The sequence below is a fragment of the Microcaecilia unicolor genome, chromosome 13, assembly GCF_901765095.1.
Source record: "Microcaecilia unicolor chromosome 13, aMicUni1.1, whole genome shotgun sequence".
Taxonomy (NCBI): domain Eukaryota; kingdom Metazoa; phylum Chordata; class Amphibia; order Gymnophiona; family Siphonopidae; genus Microcaecilia; species Microcaecilia unicolor.
In genome coordinates, this window is record NC_044043.1 from 31,681,086 (window position 1) to 31,704,610 (window position 23,525).

The 23,525-nt window shown below is 41.6% G+C and overlaps 1 protein-coding gene across 2 annotated transcripts in view; it reads left to right on the plus strand.

The window, feature by feature from the left end:
• Positions 1–23,525, plus strand: part of LOC115456489 (S-adenosyl-L-methionine-dependent tRNA 4-demethylwyosine synthase-like) — a 347,580-nt gene that overhangs the window by 208,805 nt on the left and 115,250 nt on the right. For both annotated transcript variants that reach the window (XM_030185600.1, XM_030185602.1), the window contains exon 14: positions 22,727–22,837. In XM_030185600.1, the coding sequence (XP_030041460.1) occupies positions 22,727–22,837 (111 nt within the window). The remainder of the gene's footprint in view (positions 1–22,726; positions 22,838–23,525) is intronic.

Below are 23,525 nucleotides of genomic sequence, written 5' to 3' on the forward strand. Positions count from 1 at the left end.
ATTCTGTGAAGCAAGTTCCTCATCAATGATCAGTTAATTAAAAATTTTCAACAATGCATCTTGAATGTTGAAATGACACCTTTGGCCAAAGGTTGGACTTCAGTGGTTGTGTTTTTCGGCAAATAACTGACCTTTATTTTCTTATCATGACTGATAATGTTTTCTTCTGAGGGATGGACGGGGCAGTTGTCCAGAAGTAGAACTGCTTTAGATTTCAAGTTTTTCATCTTTAAATGTGCATGCATAGATGGCTAAAAATGTTTATTAAACCACTCTGCAAAAATATCAGCAATCATCCATGTGTTTTTACTGTGATGGTAAGAAAATTCTAGCATTTGTTTTTGTGGTGGAAACACCATGGAGACCTCGATTTCCCTACGCACAGCAGTTTTACTTTGTGCTTGCCAGTCTTACACAAAACAGCGTCACTCTGTCTTTCATTGATTTGAAACCCTGCGCCTTTTAATCAGCAGATTTACTGGTCAGTGTTTGATCAGGAAGCATGCGATAGCAAAGTTCTGTCTCGTCACAATTGTAAAATTTGGTCTGGAACATAACCTTCTTCTATGATAGCTTTTAACTTTGGTGGATAATCATCAGCTGCCTGAGTGTCAGCCGATCAAACTTCCTTGGAAATCGCAACTTTACGGATGCCATGCCTCTTTTTAAATTGGGTAAGCCACTTTAAATTCCTTTTCCTCTGCTTGTAGCCCGCACTGGTAGTCCAGTTCCTTTTTTAGCTTTTCTGCTTGACTCCTGATTTCTCCGGAGACAGGTGTTCCTTCTGATTGTTCTTGGGTAAACCAAGTGAATACTGTTTTATCCAGGGAGCTATCGCTTGCTTGCGTCAGCCATTTTCGTTGGAGACTTTAATCAGCATCAGAATCACTTGTTGCTTGCCTTAAGTTTGATTCATCATTGATCTACTTCCATAGAGTGGACTCACCGATGTGCACATGTCTGCACACCTCCGCTTGCATTTTTCTTGATTTTTAAAAGCTCTAAATCTTCTTTCTTTTCTTCTACTGACCATTCTTTTTTTTAGAAATTTCCATGTTAGCATTTAATGCTATGGTTTCAGTGTTTTGAAAATAAGCCCCTAAAGGTCTGGTAGTTTTTTCTTCCTTTTCTGCATTTTGTATTTTTCACTTTTTATAATTTTCTTTTTTCCACTGTTCTTTTGTTTACCTTTGGTTTTTTTTCTTTTGTTCTTTCTCTTTTCCTTTTTTCCGTTTTTTGCGTCATCTTCGCTGTTTTTGACTATTGTTGTTTTTTGCGAAGACAGGTTTCTTCTGTATTTTTGATGATGATGATGATGATGATGATGATGAAATAAAAGAGAAATATAGAAGAAAAAAAAAGAAGAAAAGGAGGAGTGGGATGGAAAAACAGGAAAAAGGGAGATATGCTGGACCATGGAGGGGGGGCATGAGGAAAGGGAGATGGATGGGTCAGGAAGATGTGGAGGGAAAGAGACAGGGAGGTGGATGGGTTAGGAAGATGCGGGGTGGATGGAAAGGGACAGGGAGATGTCAGGCTGCAAGGATGAGGGGAGGGAAAAGAATTGCTGGTCTGTAAGAGTAGAAGGAGGGGAGATACTGCTACTTATTTCTATAGCGCTACTAGAAGTACGCAGCACTGTACACATTATATGCAGGTATTTTTTCTGTCCCTAGCGGGTTCATAGTGTAAGAAGCAATGGAAGATTTGGTGACTTGCCCAGGGGCACAATGAGCTTCAGTGGGAATTGAACCCAATTCCTTAGGATCTCAGCTCACTGCACTAACCATTATACTACTCCTACTGGAAATGGTGGAACCATGCGGGAGAGACCAAGGGGTTGGTGGCAGGGAGATGAATGAGAGGAGAAATGTGGTAATGGGGCATAGATGAAAGAGAATAGGAGGCTGGGGAATGAGTTGGAAAATGGAAGCACTAGGGCATGAGTGAAGGAGATCGAAAATTCATAGGTAGTTGAAATGTAAAAAGGAGGAGAACAGTAAGAAAGACGGTGAAAATTGAGTGGACAGTGAGGCAGAAAAAAAATTAGGGAGGAAATAGCTGAAAGGGAAAAATCGATATGTCAGAGACAAGTGCAGTGAGGGATTGGAAGAAGACAGGACAGAGGAGAAAAGACAAATGGATAGCAGCCATTACAAGGATAATTATCAGAAGGCAAACAGAAACTGGGACAGTCATGATGGGGAAAATAAAACTTCCAGACAATAAAGGTGTTTTATTTTGAATTTATTAACTGGAATATGTTAGCTTTGGGATATGTGTATCACAGATGTATTTGTATTATGTTCAGTTCAAAGGGAAGCACATTTCTGTTTTTATTTTTCCAGTGTTGCAGTATTTGCCAAGTTTTAATTTCTTGGGGTTCACAGTTCAATTCTGGCCTTCATATTTCTAATTTGTGGTCCCTTGTTCTGCATTTGGTGAAGGTCTGTGTTTTGTCTCTGAAGTCATTTAAAGTAATTGTATGTGTAGTAGTTATAGTGGGTAGGGAGATTGGGAGGGGCAAGGAGGATTGGGGGGGATGGCCATCCTTGTTTTGACCTGGACCCTGAAATGTCTAACACCGGCCCAACCGCCAGGACCTTTTCTCTCCTACAGGAAGTGGCATCAAAAGAGGCAGACACGATGGAAGTGACGTCACGGAGCTAGATGGCTGCCTGAACTTCTGGCTCCTGCACTGTCTTGCACCATAGACCTACCATCCGGGCCCATCCACTATAAAAATTGCAGTTTGACTCACCGGCAGGTAGTGTAGATACTGCTGAACAAGATGAGCAAAACACCGGGGTCGCAGCAGCGAGAGGGGGAGCGGCATTCCACCCGACAGTTGGCGAAGGGCCTTTCCCGCCGCGAGTCCCCAGAAACGCGGAGATCGTCCGACTCCGATACTGCATCCTCCCACGTTGATCGTCAAAGTACAGTTGTAAAAAAGAAAAATCATCCAAAGGACTTAACGAAGTGCCTTGAGGCGATTAGGGAGGAAATTAAGGCCTCGCGTTTGGAGATCCTGGAGCACGTGGACGCCATTAGCCTAGACCTGAGAGAGCTGGGTGGGCGAGTGGAGGTTCTAGAGGAACGAGTGGAGGAACAGGCTGAAACAGCAGTGGCGATGGAATCGCGAATGTCACGTTTGGTGGAACAAGCAGAGGACCTACAGTATAAACTAGACGACCTCGAAAATCGGGGTCGTAGGCATAACCTACGATTCCGTGGAGTACCGGAGAGTGGAGGCGGAGAAGATGTCCCTATCATTATACATACCTTGTGCGAGCAGATTTTGGGCGAAACTGTCGTCCCTAATGAGCTACAGATCGAGCGAGCGCATCGGTCCTTGGGCAAGGCTCCGGGTAACAGACCACGAGACATAGTGGTGCGCTTCACCTCCTATCCTTTTAAGGAGCGAGTTTGGCAGCAGGCCCGAAAAAACAACACTCTGGAGTACAACGAGGCGAGGGTCACTGTATTTCAGGACCTATCGAATTATACACTGGCGCAAAGAAGGGCTATGAAGGCGGTCCTTGAAATTTTGCAAAAAGAGAAGATTGCATATCGCTGGAGCTTTCCCTTCGCGGTGTGTTTCGAGCTCAGAGGCAAACGGCTCCGGTTTCGCCGAGTCCAGGAAGCATGGCAGAGCCTTCATGAAGCGGGGTTAACTGCAACGGCAACGCCACCGATGGGATTGGCGCCAGTTACACAAGCAAAGCTCCAGAAGTGGAAGCGAGTGGGGCAGAAGTCTTCGAAGCGAGGGACTTGATTTTGCTTGAGTAGCAATGGACTTGCGCAATATTCTAGCCTTGGGACATGTAACGCAGTTTGGACTCTGGACACTGCACCAGTGGTAATTATTAACGCTGTGGTGGATGGGTGTTGGATGAGTTGGGAACATGTGCGATGGATAAAAGAGGATGTGGGTGTAGGATTGATGCAGGGGGGGGGGGACGGGTGGTTAGTTGGGCCAGTGTATTACTTTCCCTATAAATCCCATTCAGTGCCGGCAGGCATTGTCTGGTGGATGGCTGGAAGGAGGGAGAGGGGTGGAATGGAGGGGATTGGGGTATACCATGGGAGGTTAGAGGTGGGAAGAGGGTGGAGTAGAAGGGTAGGGAGGGGGGAGGGGGATGAATTGTTGTTAGGGGAAAAGGTTAGAGACAATGTGGATATGACCTGGAGGACTGTTCTACAAACAGTGATTGAATATATAGTTATTTGGAATGCATAGTTAAAGCTAAAAATTTCGGTAGCATGTTCATTTTGAGTTAACTTATGAATAATGACTTAAAAGTATTGTCTTACAATGTAAAGGGCCTTAATATGCCCCAAAAAAGGCAGAAAGTATATAAAGAGCTGCAGCAGCTCAAACCACACGTGGTCCTTTTGCAGGAGACACACCTTCAGCGTAGACATGAAAAACTTCTCTCCTGCTCGGGTTACTCTGGGGTCTATTGTGCTTCCACTGAAGCTTCCAAAACTTGTGGTGTGGCAATTATGATTCATTCATCAGTTGGGGCACAGGTAATGGCAGTTAAGAAAGACCCGGGAGGACGCTTTATTTTTATGCATGTTCAAATTAAGCAAGTGGACTTAACGATAGCATCTGTATATGCCCCTAACTCTGGACAGGTAGAATTTTTTGCAAAGGTGAAGAACTCCTTGGCAGGGTTTGTACGGGGTTCGTTAATAATGGGAGGTGATTTCAATGCAGTTATGAACCCTGCCCTGGATCGATCTGGTTCTCCTAAAATCGATGGAGGGAGGAAAGAGGCGCTAGCCTTAGAATCCATGGTGCATTCCCTGGGAACACTAGACTTGTGGAGGTTGACACACATGGCGGATAAAGATTACACATTTCATTCCAGAGTCCATGATTCATACTCGCGCATAGATTACATATTTGTAGATGTGGCATTGGTAGAGAGGGGGCCATCAGCGGGTCTGGGCAGCGTAACAATCTCAGACCATGCTCCAATATGGGTTACCTTACCAACCATAAGAGCCGAAACTAAAGAGAGGAGATGGACTTTAAATACCAGTTTACTGTATGAGCCAGAGGTGGAGGCGGGTTACCGAGCAATGTTGCAAGAGTACCTGGAGCTCAATATAGACTCAGGGCCCTCTCTTGCTACTATTTGGGATGCTCTGAAAGCTGTTTCCAGGGGTTACTTTTTGCAAATTGCTAGTAAGCATGCAAAGATACGTAGGCAACAAATAACACGCTGCCTGGAGCGCATACGTCAACTTGAAGGTCAGCTTAAGGTAGACAAGTCACCCCAGACTATGCAACAGTTGAGTGGGGAACGGATGAAGTTGGACTCTATTTACTCAGAACAACTTAGTATGTTGCAGGCAAAGTATAAGGCGGGAGCTTACGAATTCTCTAATAAGGCAGGTCGGCTTCTTGCAATAAAATTGCACAGGCAAAAAGTAGATAGAACGGTGCAGAAAATGCGTGACGAGCACAATACGGAGTTATTTACATCTGAGCAGATCCGTAATCGTTTTGCGGAATTTTACACAACACTATATGCCCAGGAGATCCATCCAACTAAGGAGGATATTGAGGAATATCTGGAGAATTGTCCGCTATCTCCATTGGCAGGTAGTCACAGGGATTTGCTTGAAGAGGCAGTTACGTCACTTGAGGTACAGACGGCCATTAAAGGCCTACCAGCAAATAAATCCCCTGGGTTGGATGGGCTTCCCAACGAATTTTATAAGAAGTTTGCTCCTGAACTGGCCCCGTTGCTTGCAGACCTCTTTAATCAGGTGGGAGGTGGAGGGGCGTTGCCCCTTTCAATGATGGAGGCATGGATCGCGGTGGTGCCCAAGCCGGACAAGGACCCAGCGGATTGTGGTTCATATCGGCCAATTTCGGTCCTGAATGCAGATGTCAAAATTCTGGCAAAGGTTCTGGCAAATAGACTTGGACCTATAATGCCGACGCTCATTCACCCAGATCAAGTGGGATTTGTGGCCCATCGTAAGGCCATGGACAATATTAGACGTACTCTAGACCTCATGTTTTTTGCGAAGAGAAACCAAAAGCCGTTATGCCTTCTTAGTCTAGACGCTGAAAAGGCTTTTGATAGAGTCCACTGGCCTTTTATGTATAAGGTATTGGAGGTTATGGGGTTTGGTGACCAATTTAGGCGGTGGATTAAGGCATTTTATGTAGCTCCTAGGGCGTGTGTCAGAGTGAATGGGAGTAACTCCGCTCTGTTTACTTTGCACAGAGGGACAAGACAAGGGTGCCCGCTCTCGCCGCTATTGTTTGCTATGGTCATTGAACCATTTGCAGCAAGAGTGCGGGCAGACCCGGGCATTTCGGGGGCCCGAATAGCGGACACTATGCATAAGATGGCCCTTTTTGCGGACGACATTTTGTTGTATGTTACTCGCCCTGAGACCGCTTTCCCTACTTTAATGCACCTTATGAAGGACTATTCAGCTGTGTCGGGGTTTAAGGTCAACATGACCAAGTCAGAAGCGTTGAATGTTACGCTCCCGACAAATGTAGTGGCCTCTCTGAAAACATCGACTCCTTTCAGATGGGCATCTAAGCGTATCAAATATCTGGGGGTTAATATACCATCTGATCTTTCTGAACTATTCGCAGCTAACTATATGGGACTGGTTAGTAAGATAAAGGCAGAACTGGAAAGATGGGGGGATCAGGAATTTTCTTGGTTTGGGCGGATAGCAATAGTTAAGATGAACGTGCTGCCGAGGTTGCTATACTTGTTTCAAGCGCTGCCTGTGATGATGCCCAGGCGTTTCCTTGCTTCCTTACAGGATTCCATAATGCGTTTTGTCTGGGCAGGCAGGCGTCCGCGTTTAGCACGTAAGCTTCTCTATCAAGACAAGAAAAGAGGGGGATTAGGTGACCCAAATCTTATCTGGTATTATAGGGCTGCCCAGGGGAAGGCTGCTATTGAATGGTACCAGGAATACCCTGATAGACAGTGGGTGTTTATGGAACAGCATTCCTTGGGATCGATGCCATTGGGGGCGCTTATGTGGGTGCCTAAGAAGTTTCGGGAGATAGGGGAGGGGGTGTGTCCGTCCATGTGTGTCACCTTTCACTATTGGGATAGTCTATTTCCTAAGGGGCAATGTGTCCTTACAAGGATGTCACCTATAGCATTCAACCCATTGTTCTTGCCTGGGACTGAAGTTGGACCGTTTACACGGTGGTATAAAGGGGGGTTGAAGACCTGTGGCCAATTAATAGAAAAGGATTCAATATTGTCATTTACGACGCTGCAGGCCCGATACACTGTCGGGGATGGAGATGAATTTGCGTATATCATCAACTTAAACATCTCCTTACAACAAAAGCGATCAGTCAGGTCTTTCTACGGGAAACATTAGAATTGGAAGAGATCTGTGCTAAGTCTGTTTCTTCCAGGGGATTGATTGGCCGTATATATAGAAGCATTAATGCGCAGGTTGCTCGTTATACTCTACACAGGACTAGTTGGGAGCGGGAGCTGGGTGTGGCCCTGGAGGGGACCGAGTGGGAGAGAATAGAAAGGGGGGCGATAGGTGTGTCTGTACATGTGCCCCTTAAGGAGAATGCGGTGAAGGTATTGTTTCGGTGGTATCTTACTCCGGACCGTATCCGGCGCATTTTCCCTTGTACATCGGGCTTGTGCTGGAGGGGATGTGGTCAGCAGGGGACTATGGGTCACGTGTGGTGGAGCTGTATCAAAGTACGAGCATACTGGAAATCAGTTCAGAGCAGGTTGCAGAATTGGGTGGGATGTGCAGTTCCATGGTCCCCTGAGTTTTTCTTGTTTACTGCAAAGATGGTGGGCTTAAAACTGCATCAGCGGATCTTAGTGCGGCAGGCATTAGGGGCAGCAAAGATAGTCATAGCATCTCATTGGAAACAGACAGGGGTCCCTTCAATCAAAAAATGGCTTCATAAGCTGAAATATATCTGTGAGATGGAGCGTTTGCTTGCTGAAAGAAAACATCAGCTAAATAGATGGCAATCCATTTGGGAACCGTTTTCCAAAGATTAAGCATAATGGTCTAACCTGTTAACTGTATAAAAAAAGATATGGTAATGATTGGGAGGGTGTGGGTGGCAGGGGAGGGTGGGTAGTTGGGGGGAAGGAGGTCTTATTGATAAGTAAAACTATAGAAAATGTACTTTAAAACATTGAAGTTTATAGAGGTTCAAATACGATGTTATTGGATGGTGTATTGGAATGAATAAGGAAATTTACATTTGCATGTTTAAAAATATTGGTAGTAGAGGGGGAGCAAGATGGCGGCTGAATGAGATGCATAGAAAGCAGTCCCGGTTGTTGCAGTTCAGCTACTTACATTTTTCCTGTTTAAACAATGCCCAAACGACGAGGCAAACAGAGAACTGGACCCGTAACTCCTGTTCTGCCGAGGACTGCAACAATTGATCGCTTTCTCTTATCGGGTATGAGTTCGGGACTATCCTCGCTGCCAGTTGGAGCGGAGGGAGGTCTCCCGCTCCCCCGGCTTGAGGCGGAGACAACTCTTAGTCCCGAAGTGAGAATTCCTCCTCCGATACCGGCGCCAACGTCAACTACGGCTCAGAGTAAGCCGTCTGAGCAAGTCTCGACGGGGTCTCCTGACACGGGCGCCGCAGTGATGTTAGAGACGCCGACAAGCCCCGCATCGATGGAAGCGGGAGCGAGCGGAGGAGTAGAAGAGATTGAGGAAGAACGCGGAGAAATAGGAGGATACTCGGAACTTTCCTCTTTTCCTGACTTGGGATCTCCAAGTAAGTCTTTTTTACCTCCTAAGCCTCAAACGATTACTTTGGAAAACATTTGGGAGGCACTTGTGGGTCTGGAAGCCTCTTTTACCCAGAAACTAATACAATTTACCCAGAAGTGTAATTCAGATATTGGAAAGATATCTGAAATAGAGACTAAATTAATTTCTTTGGGTAAGGATATGGAAAATAACTTTACAGCCACACAAAACTCTCAACAAATTCAGATGAATCTGATTAAAGAAAATATTTACCTGCAAAATAGGATTGAGATATTAGAAAATTACCAACGATCAAATATTTTGAGACTAACAAATTTTCCTAAGCAGTTTGCTATCTCACCATTGTTAACCTTCAAACAATACTTAACTGAGAACTTAAAGATCCCGGAAAAATCTCATCCACCGATATCTAAGATTTACTACATAGAACCTTATCGAAAAAAACTATTAACACAGGTGGTTAAGGAGGTCCCTTTGCCAGAGTCTTTAGATCTGAATTTGGATTTAACACAAATAATTGAAGGCGAGAATGTTGGTGTAACAACTGCAACTCTTAAAGTATTTTTCATACTACAGCCGGACAGAGATTGGATACTCAAACAATATTTCCTAAATAAAAATCAAGATTTCTTAGGTACTCGAATTAGAATGTATCCTGATATCTCCAGGGCGACCCAAAGAAAAAGGCAAGAATTTCTTAAATTAAGGCCGAAGGCATTACAACTTGGAGCACTCTTTTGGCTAAACTTTCCGTGCAAGTGTGTAATAAAATTTAAATCAGTGAAATATGTATTCTTTGAGGCAAAACAACTAAATGCCTTCATAGAGGCTAGACTGAGAGATTCCTTGCCTCCAGCTCCAATAACTGTAACAACTTCAACTCCATGAAGATTTAAAATACCTGACTGCTATCATCAACCGTATAATTTCTAATTAGGAATTGGATTTCTGATTTATTAAGTTTTCCTTAAGTTTAGTATGGGCTCCCCATGTATTGTGGACTGAAGATGAATATTTAGTTTTAAAGAATTTGCCTATTTGTTTTTTCTTTCTTTTTCTTGTAACTGTAGAAACTAATATATCATCTTTGCTGTATTCAAGATTTATGCTTGATGTAATAATTAAAATGTATAAATAAAAAATTTAAAAAAAAAATATTGGTAGTTCACTTTGTTTGATATGTATGAGGCAATATTGTATCGTTGTCCTGTTCAATAAAGACTTCATGCAAATAAATAAAAAAAAAAAAGAGGCAGACACAGCAGAGGAAAGGCCCTGGTGGGCTGGCCACATGCAGCCTGATTACAGCACTACCTTGGCCAGCCTCAGAGGGCTGTGGGGAGAAAGGACCCGCATGATGGCAGAAGGAGATGCTGGGCCCATGTGGGGGGAGAGGAGGGTGCAGGGAGATGTTGGATCCACTGTGTGTGTGTGTGGGGGGGGGGGGGGGGGTACAGTGATATTAGACACTGGGGTGGGGGGGGGGGGGGGGAAGTGGGTCATGGTCAACGAAGGCAGATGGAATGGAGAGGAAAGGGCAGCAAGCAGCCCCTACCATTGAGCAGCCCTGGCCATTTTGCCAGGCCCACTCAATGGTAACTAGGCTCCTGGCTCAATGGGAGATCTTCACTCCCCAGTGGGAGTGTGAGAGATGACCTGCAAAAACCGGAGTCTGCTGGTGAATGTGGGAGACTTGGCAGGTCTACTATACAGCATGAGTTGAACTATCCTGCTGGAACCCAGGTCCCATCTTGTTGCATCCTTGCTCCCCTTTCTTGACCTCATTCCCTCTCCTGTCTGTTTTTTATTCTTTGATTCCTCTAGTCCTCACTTATATCATGCATTCATCACCTGTCCTCTTCTGCCCCCTCCTCAGATCTCGCCTCCCCATTGCTTGAAATCCCTTCTCCTTTTCCCTTCTCTGAGATCCTCCCTCACCCATCTACCATCTAGTCATCCTTCAGATGTCTTCCTCTACTTCTTTTCCCTTTCTCCCTTCTCACTAAGATTAGTTCCTTCACCCAATCCCCACAGAAAGGACCAAATAAGTTAACTGGGAACACAGTGTTTGTTAGAAAATAAGTTTGTAAAGTTAAATGAAATTTTACATAATCTTATATGTTCGTCCCAGTTAAATTTACAAAATTTTGTTCCACTGTGGCCCGACATTAAAATATGTTTGATTTCCTTGCGTTGAAGTGTCTTTGTAACATTGCCTTGGGTTGCTGTAAGAATTTTGGCCAAGAGTAATAATTTTTTTTTATTTTTAAGGCAGAGAGCAGTAGCCTGGTTTATTTTGACATTGGCAATTGCTTAGGAGGCTGCTTGGAGCATACAATGAGTTTGTTATCAAGCGAAATTGGCCTTTTGAAACAGGAAACAAAACTTAAATTGAAGTTATAAAGGCTGATTTCTATGTGTTCCATTTTTGAGCTCTCGAGCGCTATCCTAATTTATTTCATGATTATGACTGCTGCATTAAGATGCATTAACTTGTTTGTTACTTTCTTTTTCTGTATCTCTGAAACATTACTTATTTCTGAAATTCATACTGGAACAAAAGGGGATAATTTACATTTTGAGTGTGTTTTTCATTATGGCACATTGCATTCTAATGTACAAATGGTAGACCAGAGGATATATTTAATGCAACTTTTTAAAAAATGGACTGTATGAAGCAGGGTAAGGCAAAGTCAAACTAGGCATATGCCTAGGGCCGAAGTGTTTAGGATGGGTGCCTTCAGATGTGCCATTCCAGTTGCTCCAAAGGCAAACTTGTGTACTGGTAAGTCAGCTTCTGATAGAAAGAGGAGAAGGGGAGTGGGCCTGAGCTGCCACCGTTCCCTGTAGGGGGTCTGTCTGTCTTTCTCATCTCCTCTGCATTTTTATCCAGCTCACAGAAGGAGCTGGCAAGCAGCGCTTCTTACATGCTGCTGCTTCTTTCCCTCTGTTGGTTTTCCTCTGTAGTCAGAACCACACTTGCCCTGTTTGTCGGAGTTTTAATATTTATAATGAGGTCCCAGTATACTTGTTTGCCTAGGACCCACTAAAAGGTTAAACTTGCCATTTGTGGAAGACACTTTTTTTTTTTATGCCTATGCTTGGATCCATTACTAACTATGTTAATACATTACAAGTTGTATTAATATACAGTGCTTTGCAAGTCTTTACATGCTTGCTGTCTAAAAATGCATTAAAATACTAGTTTGAGAGTGTAGGAGTGTTTTTGCAGACCAGTTTACAGAAATATTCAAAACATCATTACAAATCAGAAGCCAAAAAATCTTGCTTAATGAAATTGTTGTTTTTCAAAAAAAAAAAAAAAAAAGAAGTAAACTTTGGCTCTTTGAGGTTTCTTTTAAATGAGTACTTTATAATTTTATTTAGTGATATTACGGTTGTAAACTACCTTGTTGCTTTCCAAGAAAAGTGGTATAGAAAAATGAGAGACAAAGAGATGCAAAGTATTTATTTAAGGTTTCACACCCCTTCATTCAGTTCTAGGTGACACTCCCTTTGCAGCAGTGACAGCCATGAGTTGTTTCAGATAAGTGTCTACCAGCTTGCATAATGGAATGGTGCGGCTCTTGTCTGTTCTTCTTGGTAGAGTATCTCAAGCTCTTTCAGGTTGGTTGGGGATAGTCAATAGACTGCAGTCTTCGAGTGTTGTTATATATTACCTCCTGCTCATGATCTGGCGCAGGAGGTAATGGTGCTGGGGCCGCTTGATAACAGTGATCATAATATGATCAGATTTGATATCGGCTTTGGAGTAAGTACACACAGGAAATCCAATACATTACCATTTAACTTTCAAAAAGGAGACTATGATAAAATGAGAAGAACTGTGAAAAAAAAGCTTAGAAGCAGCTGCAAAGGTCAAAACTTTACATCAGGCGTGAATGTTGTTCAAAAATACCATCCTGGAAACCCAGGCCAGTTATATTCCATGTATTAAATGGAAGAAGGAAGATCAAACAATAACTAGCATGGTTAAAAAGTGAGGTGATGAAGCTATTAGAGGTAAAAGAAAATCCTACAGAACATGAAAGAAGGAACCGACTGAAGATAATAAGAAATAGCACAAGGAATGGCAAGTCAAATTCAAAACGCTGATAAAGAAGACAAAGAGAAACTTTGAAAAAGAAGACTGCGTTGGAGGCAAAAACATATAGTAAAACCTTTTTTAGGTATAGTAGAAGCAAGCAAATGGCAAAAGGATCAGTTGGACCAGTAGATGACTGATGGGTAAAAGTGGTACTCTGGGAAGACAAAGCCATAGCAGAGAGTTTAAATTGGCTCTTTGCTTCGGTCTTCACCAAGGAACATTTGGGAGAGATGCTAGTGCCACAAAAGGTATTCAGAGCTGACGAGTCAGAGAAACTGCATCAAATCTTTGTAAACCTGGAAGATGTAATAGGGCAATTTGACAAATTGAAGAGTAGCAAATCACCTGGACCGGATGGTATTGATCCCAGAGTACTGACAGAATTGAAAAATGAATTTGCAATTTATCTTTGAAATCAAGCATGGTACTGGAAGATCGGAGGGTGGCCAAGGTAACGCCGATTTTTTTTTTAAAAAAGGTTCCAGAGGTGATCCAGAAAGTTACAGACTGGTGAGTCTGACGTCGGTGCTGGGCAAAATGGTAGAGACTATTATAAAGAACAAAATTACAAAGCATATTCAAAAGCGTGGATTAATGAGACAAAGCCAACATGAATTTAGTGAAGGAAAATCTTAACCTCTCCAATCTTCTACATTTCTTTGAAGGAGTGAGATAGTCAGTATTGTGTATCTGGATTTTCAAAATGCATTTGACAGTGTACCTCATGAAAGACTCCTGAGGAAATTGGAGATTCATGGGATAGGAGATACTGTTCTATTTTGGATTAAAAACTGGTTAAAGGATAGAAAACAGAGAGTAGGGTTAAATGGTCAGTATTCTCAATGGAGAAGGGTAGATAGTGAGGTTCCCCAGGGGTCTGTGTTGGGACCACTGTTTTTAACATATTTATAAATGATCTAGATATGGGAATAACTAGTTGTTAAATCATGAGAGGATTGTGAAAAATTATAAGAGGACCTTACAAGACTGGGAGACTGGGCATCCAAATGGCAGATGACATTTAATGTGAGCAAGTGCAAAGTGATGCATGTGGGAAAGAGGAACCCGAACCCAACCAGGAAAGGGATCTAGGTGTCATCATTGATGATAAATTGAAACCCTGTTCTCAGTGTGCGGTGGCGGCTAAGAAAGCAAATAGAATATTAGGTAATATTAGGAAAGGAATGAAAAAACAAAAATGAGGACATAATGCCTTTGGATCGCTCCATGGTGCGATCTCACCTCGAATACTGTGTGCAATTCTGGTCACCACATCTCAAAAAGGATATAGTGGAATTAGGAAAGGTACAGAGAAGTGCAACAAAAATGATAACGGGGATGGGACGATTTCCCTATGAGGAACGTCTAAAGCGACTAGGGATCTTCAGCTTAAAGAAAAGGGGAGATATGATAGAGGTATATAAAATAATGAGTGGATTGGAACGGGTTGAAGTGAATCACTTGTTTACTCTTTCCAAAAATACTAGGACTAGGGGGCATGCATTGAAGCTACAAAGTAGTAAATTTAAAACAAATCAGAGAAAATATTTCTTCATTCAATGTGTAATTAAACTGTGGAATTTGTTGCCAGAGAATGTGGTAAAAGCAGTTAGCTTAGTGAGGTTTTAAAAAGGTTTGTATCCTTTGTTTTCATTTTTAGCAACCTGAGCAAAATTATCAGTTTAAAAGGAGGGAGTAACCAAGTTCTCTGTAAAGCCATGGAGAATAGGATTCTAACTGATTGTGGCTGTAAAATATGGACTTGTCAGCCCCCAAGTCTGTCACCAAAAGCTTATTGAAAAAGACAGCTATGTTTGGGAAGTGTGAGTACACAGCTGTAATAATGGGTTCTGTAATTTGAGTGAAATGAGTTCTCTTTGAGAAGAGGTGTGAGATGTAAACTGATTGCTTTGGACTGGGATTATGATGAGAGAAGAGAGTAGAGAAGACAGACATATTGGCCATAGCATTGGTTGTTTTGATCCTTTATACACGGAAGTAGGATTAATGGAAGTCTGAAGCTTGTGAGTAGTAGCATCAGATGTTGAGACTTCAGGAATAGCTGCTGTCCGTTCATATACCTCTCAAGCTTCCATGTATCTAGTATAACACACATTTTTCTGTCATCTTTTAAGAATCACGGTATTTGGTAGGCTATCTGAGTATGTATATTTAATGTTTAAGAAGGCTTCTATGGTTATTTTAGAAGGATCCCCACTTGAAAGTAGCAGCATTTACACTTATAGATTGGCATCCTTGAGCTGTAGTCTAATGGTTAGAACATAAGTACATAAGTGTTGCTATACTGGGACAGACCGAAGGTCCATCAAACCCAGCATCCTGTTTCCAACAGTGGCCAATCCAGGTCACAAGTACCTGGCAAAATCCTAAAACAGTACAATACATTTTATGCTGCTTATCTTACAAATAAGCAGTTGATTTTTCCCATCTTCATAATGGCTTATGGACTTTTCTTTTAGGAAGCTAGCCAAACCCTTTTTAAACCCCACTAAGCTAACTGCTTTTACCACTTTCTCTGGCAACAAATTCCAGAGTTTAATTACACGTTGAATGAAGAAATATTTTCTCCGATTTGTTTTAAATTTACTGCTCTGTATCTTCATTGCGTGCCCCCTAGTCCTAGTATTTTTGGAAACAGTAAACAAGTGATTCACGTCCATCCATTCCATGCCACTCATTATTTTATAGACCTCTATCACATCTCCCCTCAGCCATCTTTTCTCCAAGCTGAAGAGCCCTAGCTGCTTTAGCCTTTCCTCATAGGGAAGTCATCTCATACCCTTTATCATTTTTGTCGCTCTTCTCTGTACCTTTTCTAATTTCACTGTCTTTGAGCCAACACAAAGAAACAAAGGTTGCTGATACATATATAAATGCCATTTAATGAAAGGGACTATTTACATGTGGTGATACACACCATTTTTTTTGTTTTCCAGGAGGTGTGGCAAGGGCATAGTTAAGATGGGCCTATAATATTGATTGGGATTTCCCATCTTATAAGGAGAATTCATGTCAATAATAAAATAAAATGTGGATGTTTGTATTTATTGCAGCTGAGGCATTTTGCCCTTATTTGGCAGCGTGACCCCTAGTGGTAGTACAGCAAGTGGTCATGTTGGCCATTTTTGAACCCAGAGTTGAAGGACTGGGATTGAATGTGTATCACTTCTGTTCCCACTAGACCAGGAAACATCAGACCATGGTAGGAGCCAGGGTAGGAGGGGGGAGATCAAGGGTAGAGGGCCTGCCCAGGGCCCTTTGTATATTGAGGGGGGGGGGGGGAAGAGGAGGTTAATTGAAAAGTTTTTCATGCTAGGGGGATTGAATGTCTTGGGAGGATTGGGGATTCTTCAGATGCGTTAGGTGTAGATAAGAGTCATAGGTTAGTTGGATGGATCAGAACAGAAATTGCTATTGGAGGAGGGAAGGTTGGTGCTGCAGGATTGGGTTTGTATTCAGATCAGGAAGCAGCAATCCACATATTGGGTGCTGTTAGTCATTTTTTCCCCCCATGTGCAGCTTTTTAAAAAATTGCCGCTCACGCTAGACATAGGGAGCTATCAATATGCAGTCCTACATCTATTTTACTAGGGGCTGTGCATTTGGCAAGTCCTCTTGTAAAATACTGTGGGAATTTTCAGCATCCTAATTGGACATTTAAATTCCCCTCTCCATATCGTATCTAAAATCTGCCTTCTTGTGAGCTATTTTATTTACTTAGGTTTCCTTTTAGAAAGCAGTTCTACCAATTACTGTGTGCTGAATGCGAAGAAGCCCATTCAATTCCGAATTATTATATTGTTTTTTTAATGAATAACCTGTGCATCTTTCTTTGCATCCAAAGTATTGCAAATATATTTCAGCTGTTTTTATTACCATCCCCCATTTTCAGTATTCCATGGCAGTAATTTTAATGCTTGCATTTTGATTCCATTGTATCTGCATAATTGATCACCCAAGAGCCTTTTCTAGAATTCCTTTGAATTTTTTTAAAAATATGTTTATATAAATATTCTTCAACAGATATTCAGTCTGCTTAAATATGATTGAATGAAACAAATATTTACATTAGCCCCATTCAGTATAAACGTAAAAAGCTGATAAAGGATATCTTCTGCTATCCCTGTACTCATCCACAGACTTTTTCCTAGTAAGTTTTAGAATTTGGACAGTTCCTCAGAAACTAATATAACACTTAGTTAAGAAAAACATTGAATGCTATATTAGGAACTGTTAAATCACCAATTTCCAAAGAATAGTTGAGCACAGTACTCTATTTTTTTTTTTTTGAACGCCTCAATAAAACACATGTACAGTATGCCACATCTCTAGTATGTATATAGTAGTTGTTAAACTTTTAATATTCTCAAATATAAACCTATTCAAGTATGAGCAAAGATAAATTCTCCCCCCCCACACGAAAAAAAGGGGGGAAACTGTTAGTTAAATATAAGCTTGGGGTAGGGGTATATTCAAATGTATGATAACTCCCACTCTCCCCCACCCGATGACAGGCGTTTCTTCCTCCACACATCCCCTCCCTGTGGTTACTGGAATTTTTATTGCTCCACCCTGTTCCCCCCCCCCCCCCCCCCCATGGTTACTGGCTTTAAATTGCAACATACATAGACAAAAGCTATGCACTGAGCCAGTGCAAGGCCTTGAGCATCTGCATATGCTCAAGGACTGCCTTCTCCTGCCCTCTCCGAGAGTCGCTGAAGGCCTTGCAGCAGCCCTGTGCATAGCTTTTGTCAGCGTCGGCCGAAGGAGGAAGGAACTGCAAGCTAAAGCTGGTAACTGCAAGGGGTAGAGGAAGAAAAATGCCAGTAACTGGGGAATGAGGAGACTCGAATATAAACCAAGATTCCCATTTTTGGACCTTTTTTAAGGGCCAGAAGTCTTGGATTATGTTCGAGTGTATGCAGTATCAATTAATGGACAAGAAGACTGTGACATATAGGGGGTAATTCTGTTCAGGGCACTTAAAATATGTGCTAAGTGTAGATTTTTTTTTAACAATAATTATGTGCATAATTACTGTAATCGAATACTAAGGTAAGTCTGCATATATTATGTGCTTAACTTTAGGCACGACCACGTCCTAAAACCTTATCAAAGGCTGGCATGAATGTTCATATCTCAATGCTGTCAGTTACACGCTTAACCGACAGTATTCTATAACCTTAGTGAGTAAGTACAGGCATGCCCCTGACCTACCCATGCCCCTCCCACGTTCATACCACCGCCAGCAGTTAGGCGCTAAAGTTATAGAATTATGACTAACAGGCAGATGATCAAAAGCAAACACAGGCGCTAGAGGCTGTTAGCGCCATACTAGCGCCGGCGTTTGCTACTGCCCCATGATCATAGCCCTTGAGCGTGTGAAACAATGTTTTCGAGGGCTCTTAGCACAAGTAGCATGCAAATGCATGCTAAACAGGGCTCTTAGCACAAGTAGCTTGCAAATGCATGCTAACCAGCGCTTAACGCATTCATCCCCAATGATCAGCGACCCTACACCAGCTCCGTTAGGGTTTGCAGATCATTGGGGAGGAATGCTGGCAGGCCCCCATTCCCCTCTACAGCAAACCTGCCAGCGAGGGCAGTTGAGGACGTCCAAATTTTGGACGTTTCTGCAAGGGATAGTTAAGGACGTCCAAAATTGGATGTTTCTATGAGAAAGATGTCTTTCTCATAGAAACATCCAATTTTGGACATCCTTAACTGCCCGATTTCAGAAACGTCCAAAATTTGGACATCCTCAACTGCCCCGTCGCTATACCTCCGACACCCCCTTGAAATTTGGCCGTCCCTGCAACAGGGCAGTTGAGGACGTCCTTCTTTCGATTTAAAGATGGGCATCCTTCTCTTTTCATTGGTCTCCAGCCCAGACCTTTCAAACAAGTGCAGGAGGATTGTGCTGAGCGCATGCTCAGGCACAATTCTCCTGCACTTCTACCCCATAATCAGAGATAATTGCGCTGCTTAAATTTGCATGCATCATCTCTGATCATAGGTCTAATAGCGCCCAGTGCTGTTCCAGCGCTATTTTAGAGCGCTGTTTGGAACAGCGCGAGGCTTTTGATCTTCTGCCTGTAAGTGTAATTACTTGCATAACTGCAAATTAGTGGCAATTAGTACCAAGGAACTCCAGTTATAACCAATTATAGGTAGCTAATGCCAATTAGCACCTAATTTATTAATTGTTATGCACATAACTGGCACTAAGCATAACATTGTATACATGAGATTATAGAATGAGGGGGATAAAAGGCATAAAGAGAGACTTGGCTAAGCATAGAGAATTCCTAGTGGTACAGAAGCAAGGAGAAAGCCACAGATCCAGCTGGCATATATTTCAGAGCCAACCGAAGGACAAGCAAAGCAAAAAACCAAAAACCACAGTTATTCCAGGATCCAACACGGACTGTGTTTCGGCCCAGGGATCCAAGAGTCTATAAAAACTCTGGGTATGGTGTTCTATATCCCAAGCCAAAATTACTATAAAACTATCCAATTACCACACTGAATTTAGCAAACTCAGGTTAATACGGTGTTAAAGGTTTAATGCCACTGTATACAGACTAGAGCTGTGGCATACTGTGCTTGTGTTTTATCAAGGTTAAAAAAAATAATAGAGTACTTTGCATAACTATTCTTTGGAAATTGCTGATTTAACAGTTTCTAATATAGCATTCAATGTTTTTCTTAAGTGGTATAGTTTCCGAGGAACTGAGTAAAGGACTTTTATATGTTTGCACGCTGCTGTGTGGTTTTTGTTGTTTTGCTTTGCTTTGCTTCTCCACTGTTTGATCTTTGGAGGAACTTATTTGTGGAGTATGATCTTCCTGTTTTGGCTGCTATATACAGCCAGTGAAGTTTTCAGGATATCCACAATGAATATGCATGAGATAGATTTGCATGCTCTGCATCCTTGGTACACAAACCTATCTCATGCATATTCATTGTGGATATCCTGAAAACTCACTGGTTGAATATGCCCCAAGGACTGGGTTGAGAAGGGAGAAGCACTGCCCTAATGGTCTTATAAGTTATCAGATTCTGTGTTTTTGTAACAAAGCTGACCCCGGTGCTTATAACCATGAAAGCTTTAATATGCATTTTTAGTTATTATTTAGGTTTTATTGTTGTAAGGTTCCATACATTTACTTGCCTGTTTAAGAGCTATAATAAATTAGATTATCTGTTAACCTGTAGAAACATAGTTTTTTTTCCCCTCTTTGGAAATTCTCATTATCCCTTTCACTTCTGGTAACCACATAGAACCCTTTCACAGCCACTAGACAAGTGCATGAGATTGATTTGTTAGTCTTTAAACAACAGAATGTATTTGTCCAGTTCACTAACTGCACACTTTGAAGTTAACAGTTCAAAGATGTTGCATGCCTAATTTTGCAGCAGAAACTTTAAATTGTACTTCGGCATGGTATAGCATGAAGATTAAAGCCTTGATTTTGCACTTTGACCAATAAGCTCTGCATCTCCTTCACAAAAGATCCTGAAATATAAGACAGAGAGAATAAAGGGGTCAATCAAGTATATGAAGCCCTTCACTACAATACTGAATTAAAACCTGTACAGATAGATCTAGTTTATAACATAGTAGGTTACACACGATTGACACCAATAATTGGCAGATATGTGCATAAATACTGTGCTATTCTATAAACAGTTTGCCTAAATAACTTAGGGGTCCTTTTACTAAAATTATAAGACACCTGTAGGAATATATTGGGCATCTTATCATTTAGCGCATGCTAAATCCATTAGTGCACCTTAGTAAAAGGACCCCTTAGCACGCAGCTTTCACAGGGTATATGTTTGGGTGGATCATGGGCATGTCATGGGTTTAGCACCAAGCAATGCTCGCAACTTATAGAATACTATCAGTTGTGTGCATTGAATGGCACACTTAGGCATGACCAGTTATGCCATCCATTGACCCACTGTAAGTAGGCGCACCTATCATTTGGTACACCAGTGGAGCTTTGCACTAATATTCTGTAATAGTAACATAGTAAATGATGGCAGATAAAGACTTGAACGGTCCATCCAGTCTGCCCAACAAGATAAACTCATTTTACATGGTATGTGATACTTTATATGTATACCCGAGTTTGATTTGTGCTTGCCTTTCTCAGGGCACAGACTGTTCTTGTACTAAAAGTTCAGAAGATTCTGGAATCCTAAAGAGTTACAAGATTCTGGAATCCCAGTAGAACCCCAAAGAGTAACATAGTAAATGACGGCAGATAAAGACCTTACGGTCCATCCAGTCTGCCCAACAAGATTAACTCATTTTACATGGTATGTGATACTTTATATGTACCGAGTTTGATTTCTCCTTGCCTTTCTCAGGGCACAGATCGTAGAAGTCTGCCCACTATTGTTCTTGTAGTAAGTTCTGAAGCTAACATTGAAGCCCCTTAAAATTTACACTCAAGGCCATCCCTATCTATTCAGTCACAATCAGGGCGTAGATCGTAGAAGTCTGCCCAGCACCGGTTTTGCTTCCCAGTAACCGTCGTCGTCATCCAATCTCCGCTAAGATTCCATGGATCCATTCGTTCTAAACAGGATTCCTTTGTGTTTATCCCACGCACGTTTGAATTCCATTACCGTTTTCATCTCCACCACCTCCCACGGGAGGGCATTCCTTGTATCCACCACCCTTCTGTGAAAAAATACTTCTTGACATTACTCCTGAGTCTGCCCCCCTTCAACCTCAATTCAAGTCCTCTAGTTCTACCGTCTTCCCGCTTCCAGAAAAGGTTTGTTTGCGGATTAATACCTTTCAAATATTTCAATGTCTGTATCATGTCACCCCTGTTTGTCCTTTCCTCCAAAGTTGTGTCCATTCATATTAAAGTATACATATGTGATGATAATAAACAATATAAATATACAATTATAGTGTCAAATCATGATGTGAAATTCATACAAGTATTTTTTATAGCTACGTGCTTGTGTCCATGCATATAGAAATATATAAAATTGTTATCAAGAATAACAGAGAAGATGATGGTAATCATAAATATACATGTATAGTATCTAATGAAAAGGTGAAAGTACATGCTTACATGTAAAGTGATGGTATGTGTTTATTCTATGTAAATGCTCAACATGACAAAGTGAACCAGAAAAAGTGTGTTGAAATCTGTATGTCTTACCAATCAATTATTCCTTTAAGTTAGAAATAACCCAGACTGTCATTTTATAAAAACTGTTAATACATATAATTTAAAAATATAAAAATGTATAAAAACATATTTATGCCTTTATGCTTTGTGTTGAGAATGATGAACATTCCATAATACACTAGATTAACATTCTTTAAAACTCAGATTAAAACGGGTCCACTTCATTCAAAATTGTAACATTGTTCCAGTTCTGGTGGTCCTTTTGTACTTTGTCTGCTGCTTTGTTTTGTGTACTTTTGGAACCTCTCTTTTTTGCTGTCTGTCAGAAACCGTCTACAAGCTATGCCTCAATGAAATCCAGCTTTCTTAGAGACTCCTCAGATATAAAACTCTTGGGAGTTCTTGTGTATTCTAGGTTAACTATGGACTTGTATTAGCTACATTGTTAAGATTTAAACATTATATTGAGGTACACCATTTTGCTGAGATGCACCCTTAAGCCATTATAGAATTGGAGCTAAGGTCAGCCCTTTGTGGCACCTAAAATTTGGCACCAATTTATAGAGTTGCTGCGTAGGAATTTGTGGAAGTTCTTTCTCCAAATAGATTTAAGTACTAACCAACTCTTTCCCCCCCACCCATTTTCTGTCTTCAGCAACAGCGCACTGTGTACAGACTGACCCTGGTGAAAGCTTGGAATGTGGATGAACTCAAAGCATATGCCGATCTAGTATCCATTGGCAAACCAGACTTCATTGAGGTCAAGGTAAGTTTGCATAGATTGGAGGTGGCTTGAAGAGCTTTACAGAGGTCGTCATAGTGCATTTTTGCTTTTGTAACAGGGGACAAAGTACAACTTTGTTTTCAGATACAGTGGTGTCTCGAGGCAAGTTTGTAGAGCAGGATTCTGGGGATTCAGGTTCAAAATCCCCCCCCCCCCCACACACACACACAGGAGAAGACATAGCAGTAGTTTCTTTATGCTTCTTTAGGGCTGGAATTTTATGTCATGAGTTTTCATTCACAGCAAACTTGTTGAAAAATCAGTTAGTGTTAGGAGTTGAGTTAGATTCTTCATTGTCAATGGATTTGCAGATGAGTAGTCTGTTCAAGAAAGCTTTCTTTAAATATAAGACAATATAGATCACTTAGAACTAACTGTGTTTTATCCGATTCGCTTTACTGTTTGCACTACTAGTTTAGTCCTCTTTGGATTAGTGTAATATTCTGTGTTCTGGTATTTTGGCTAGATTTTTTTTAGAAAATTACAGTTTTTGCAAAACGCGGCAGCAAAGTTGATTTTAATGCATGGAAGTTTGATAGAGTTACTCCTCTATTGATAACCGGTTCTGGCCCAAATTCATTTTAAATTAGCCTGTAGGTTTTTTTTTTTAAATATGCTGCATGGTTTGGCTCTAGAATATGTGATTAGACTTTGAGATCACCTCATGTTA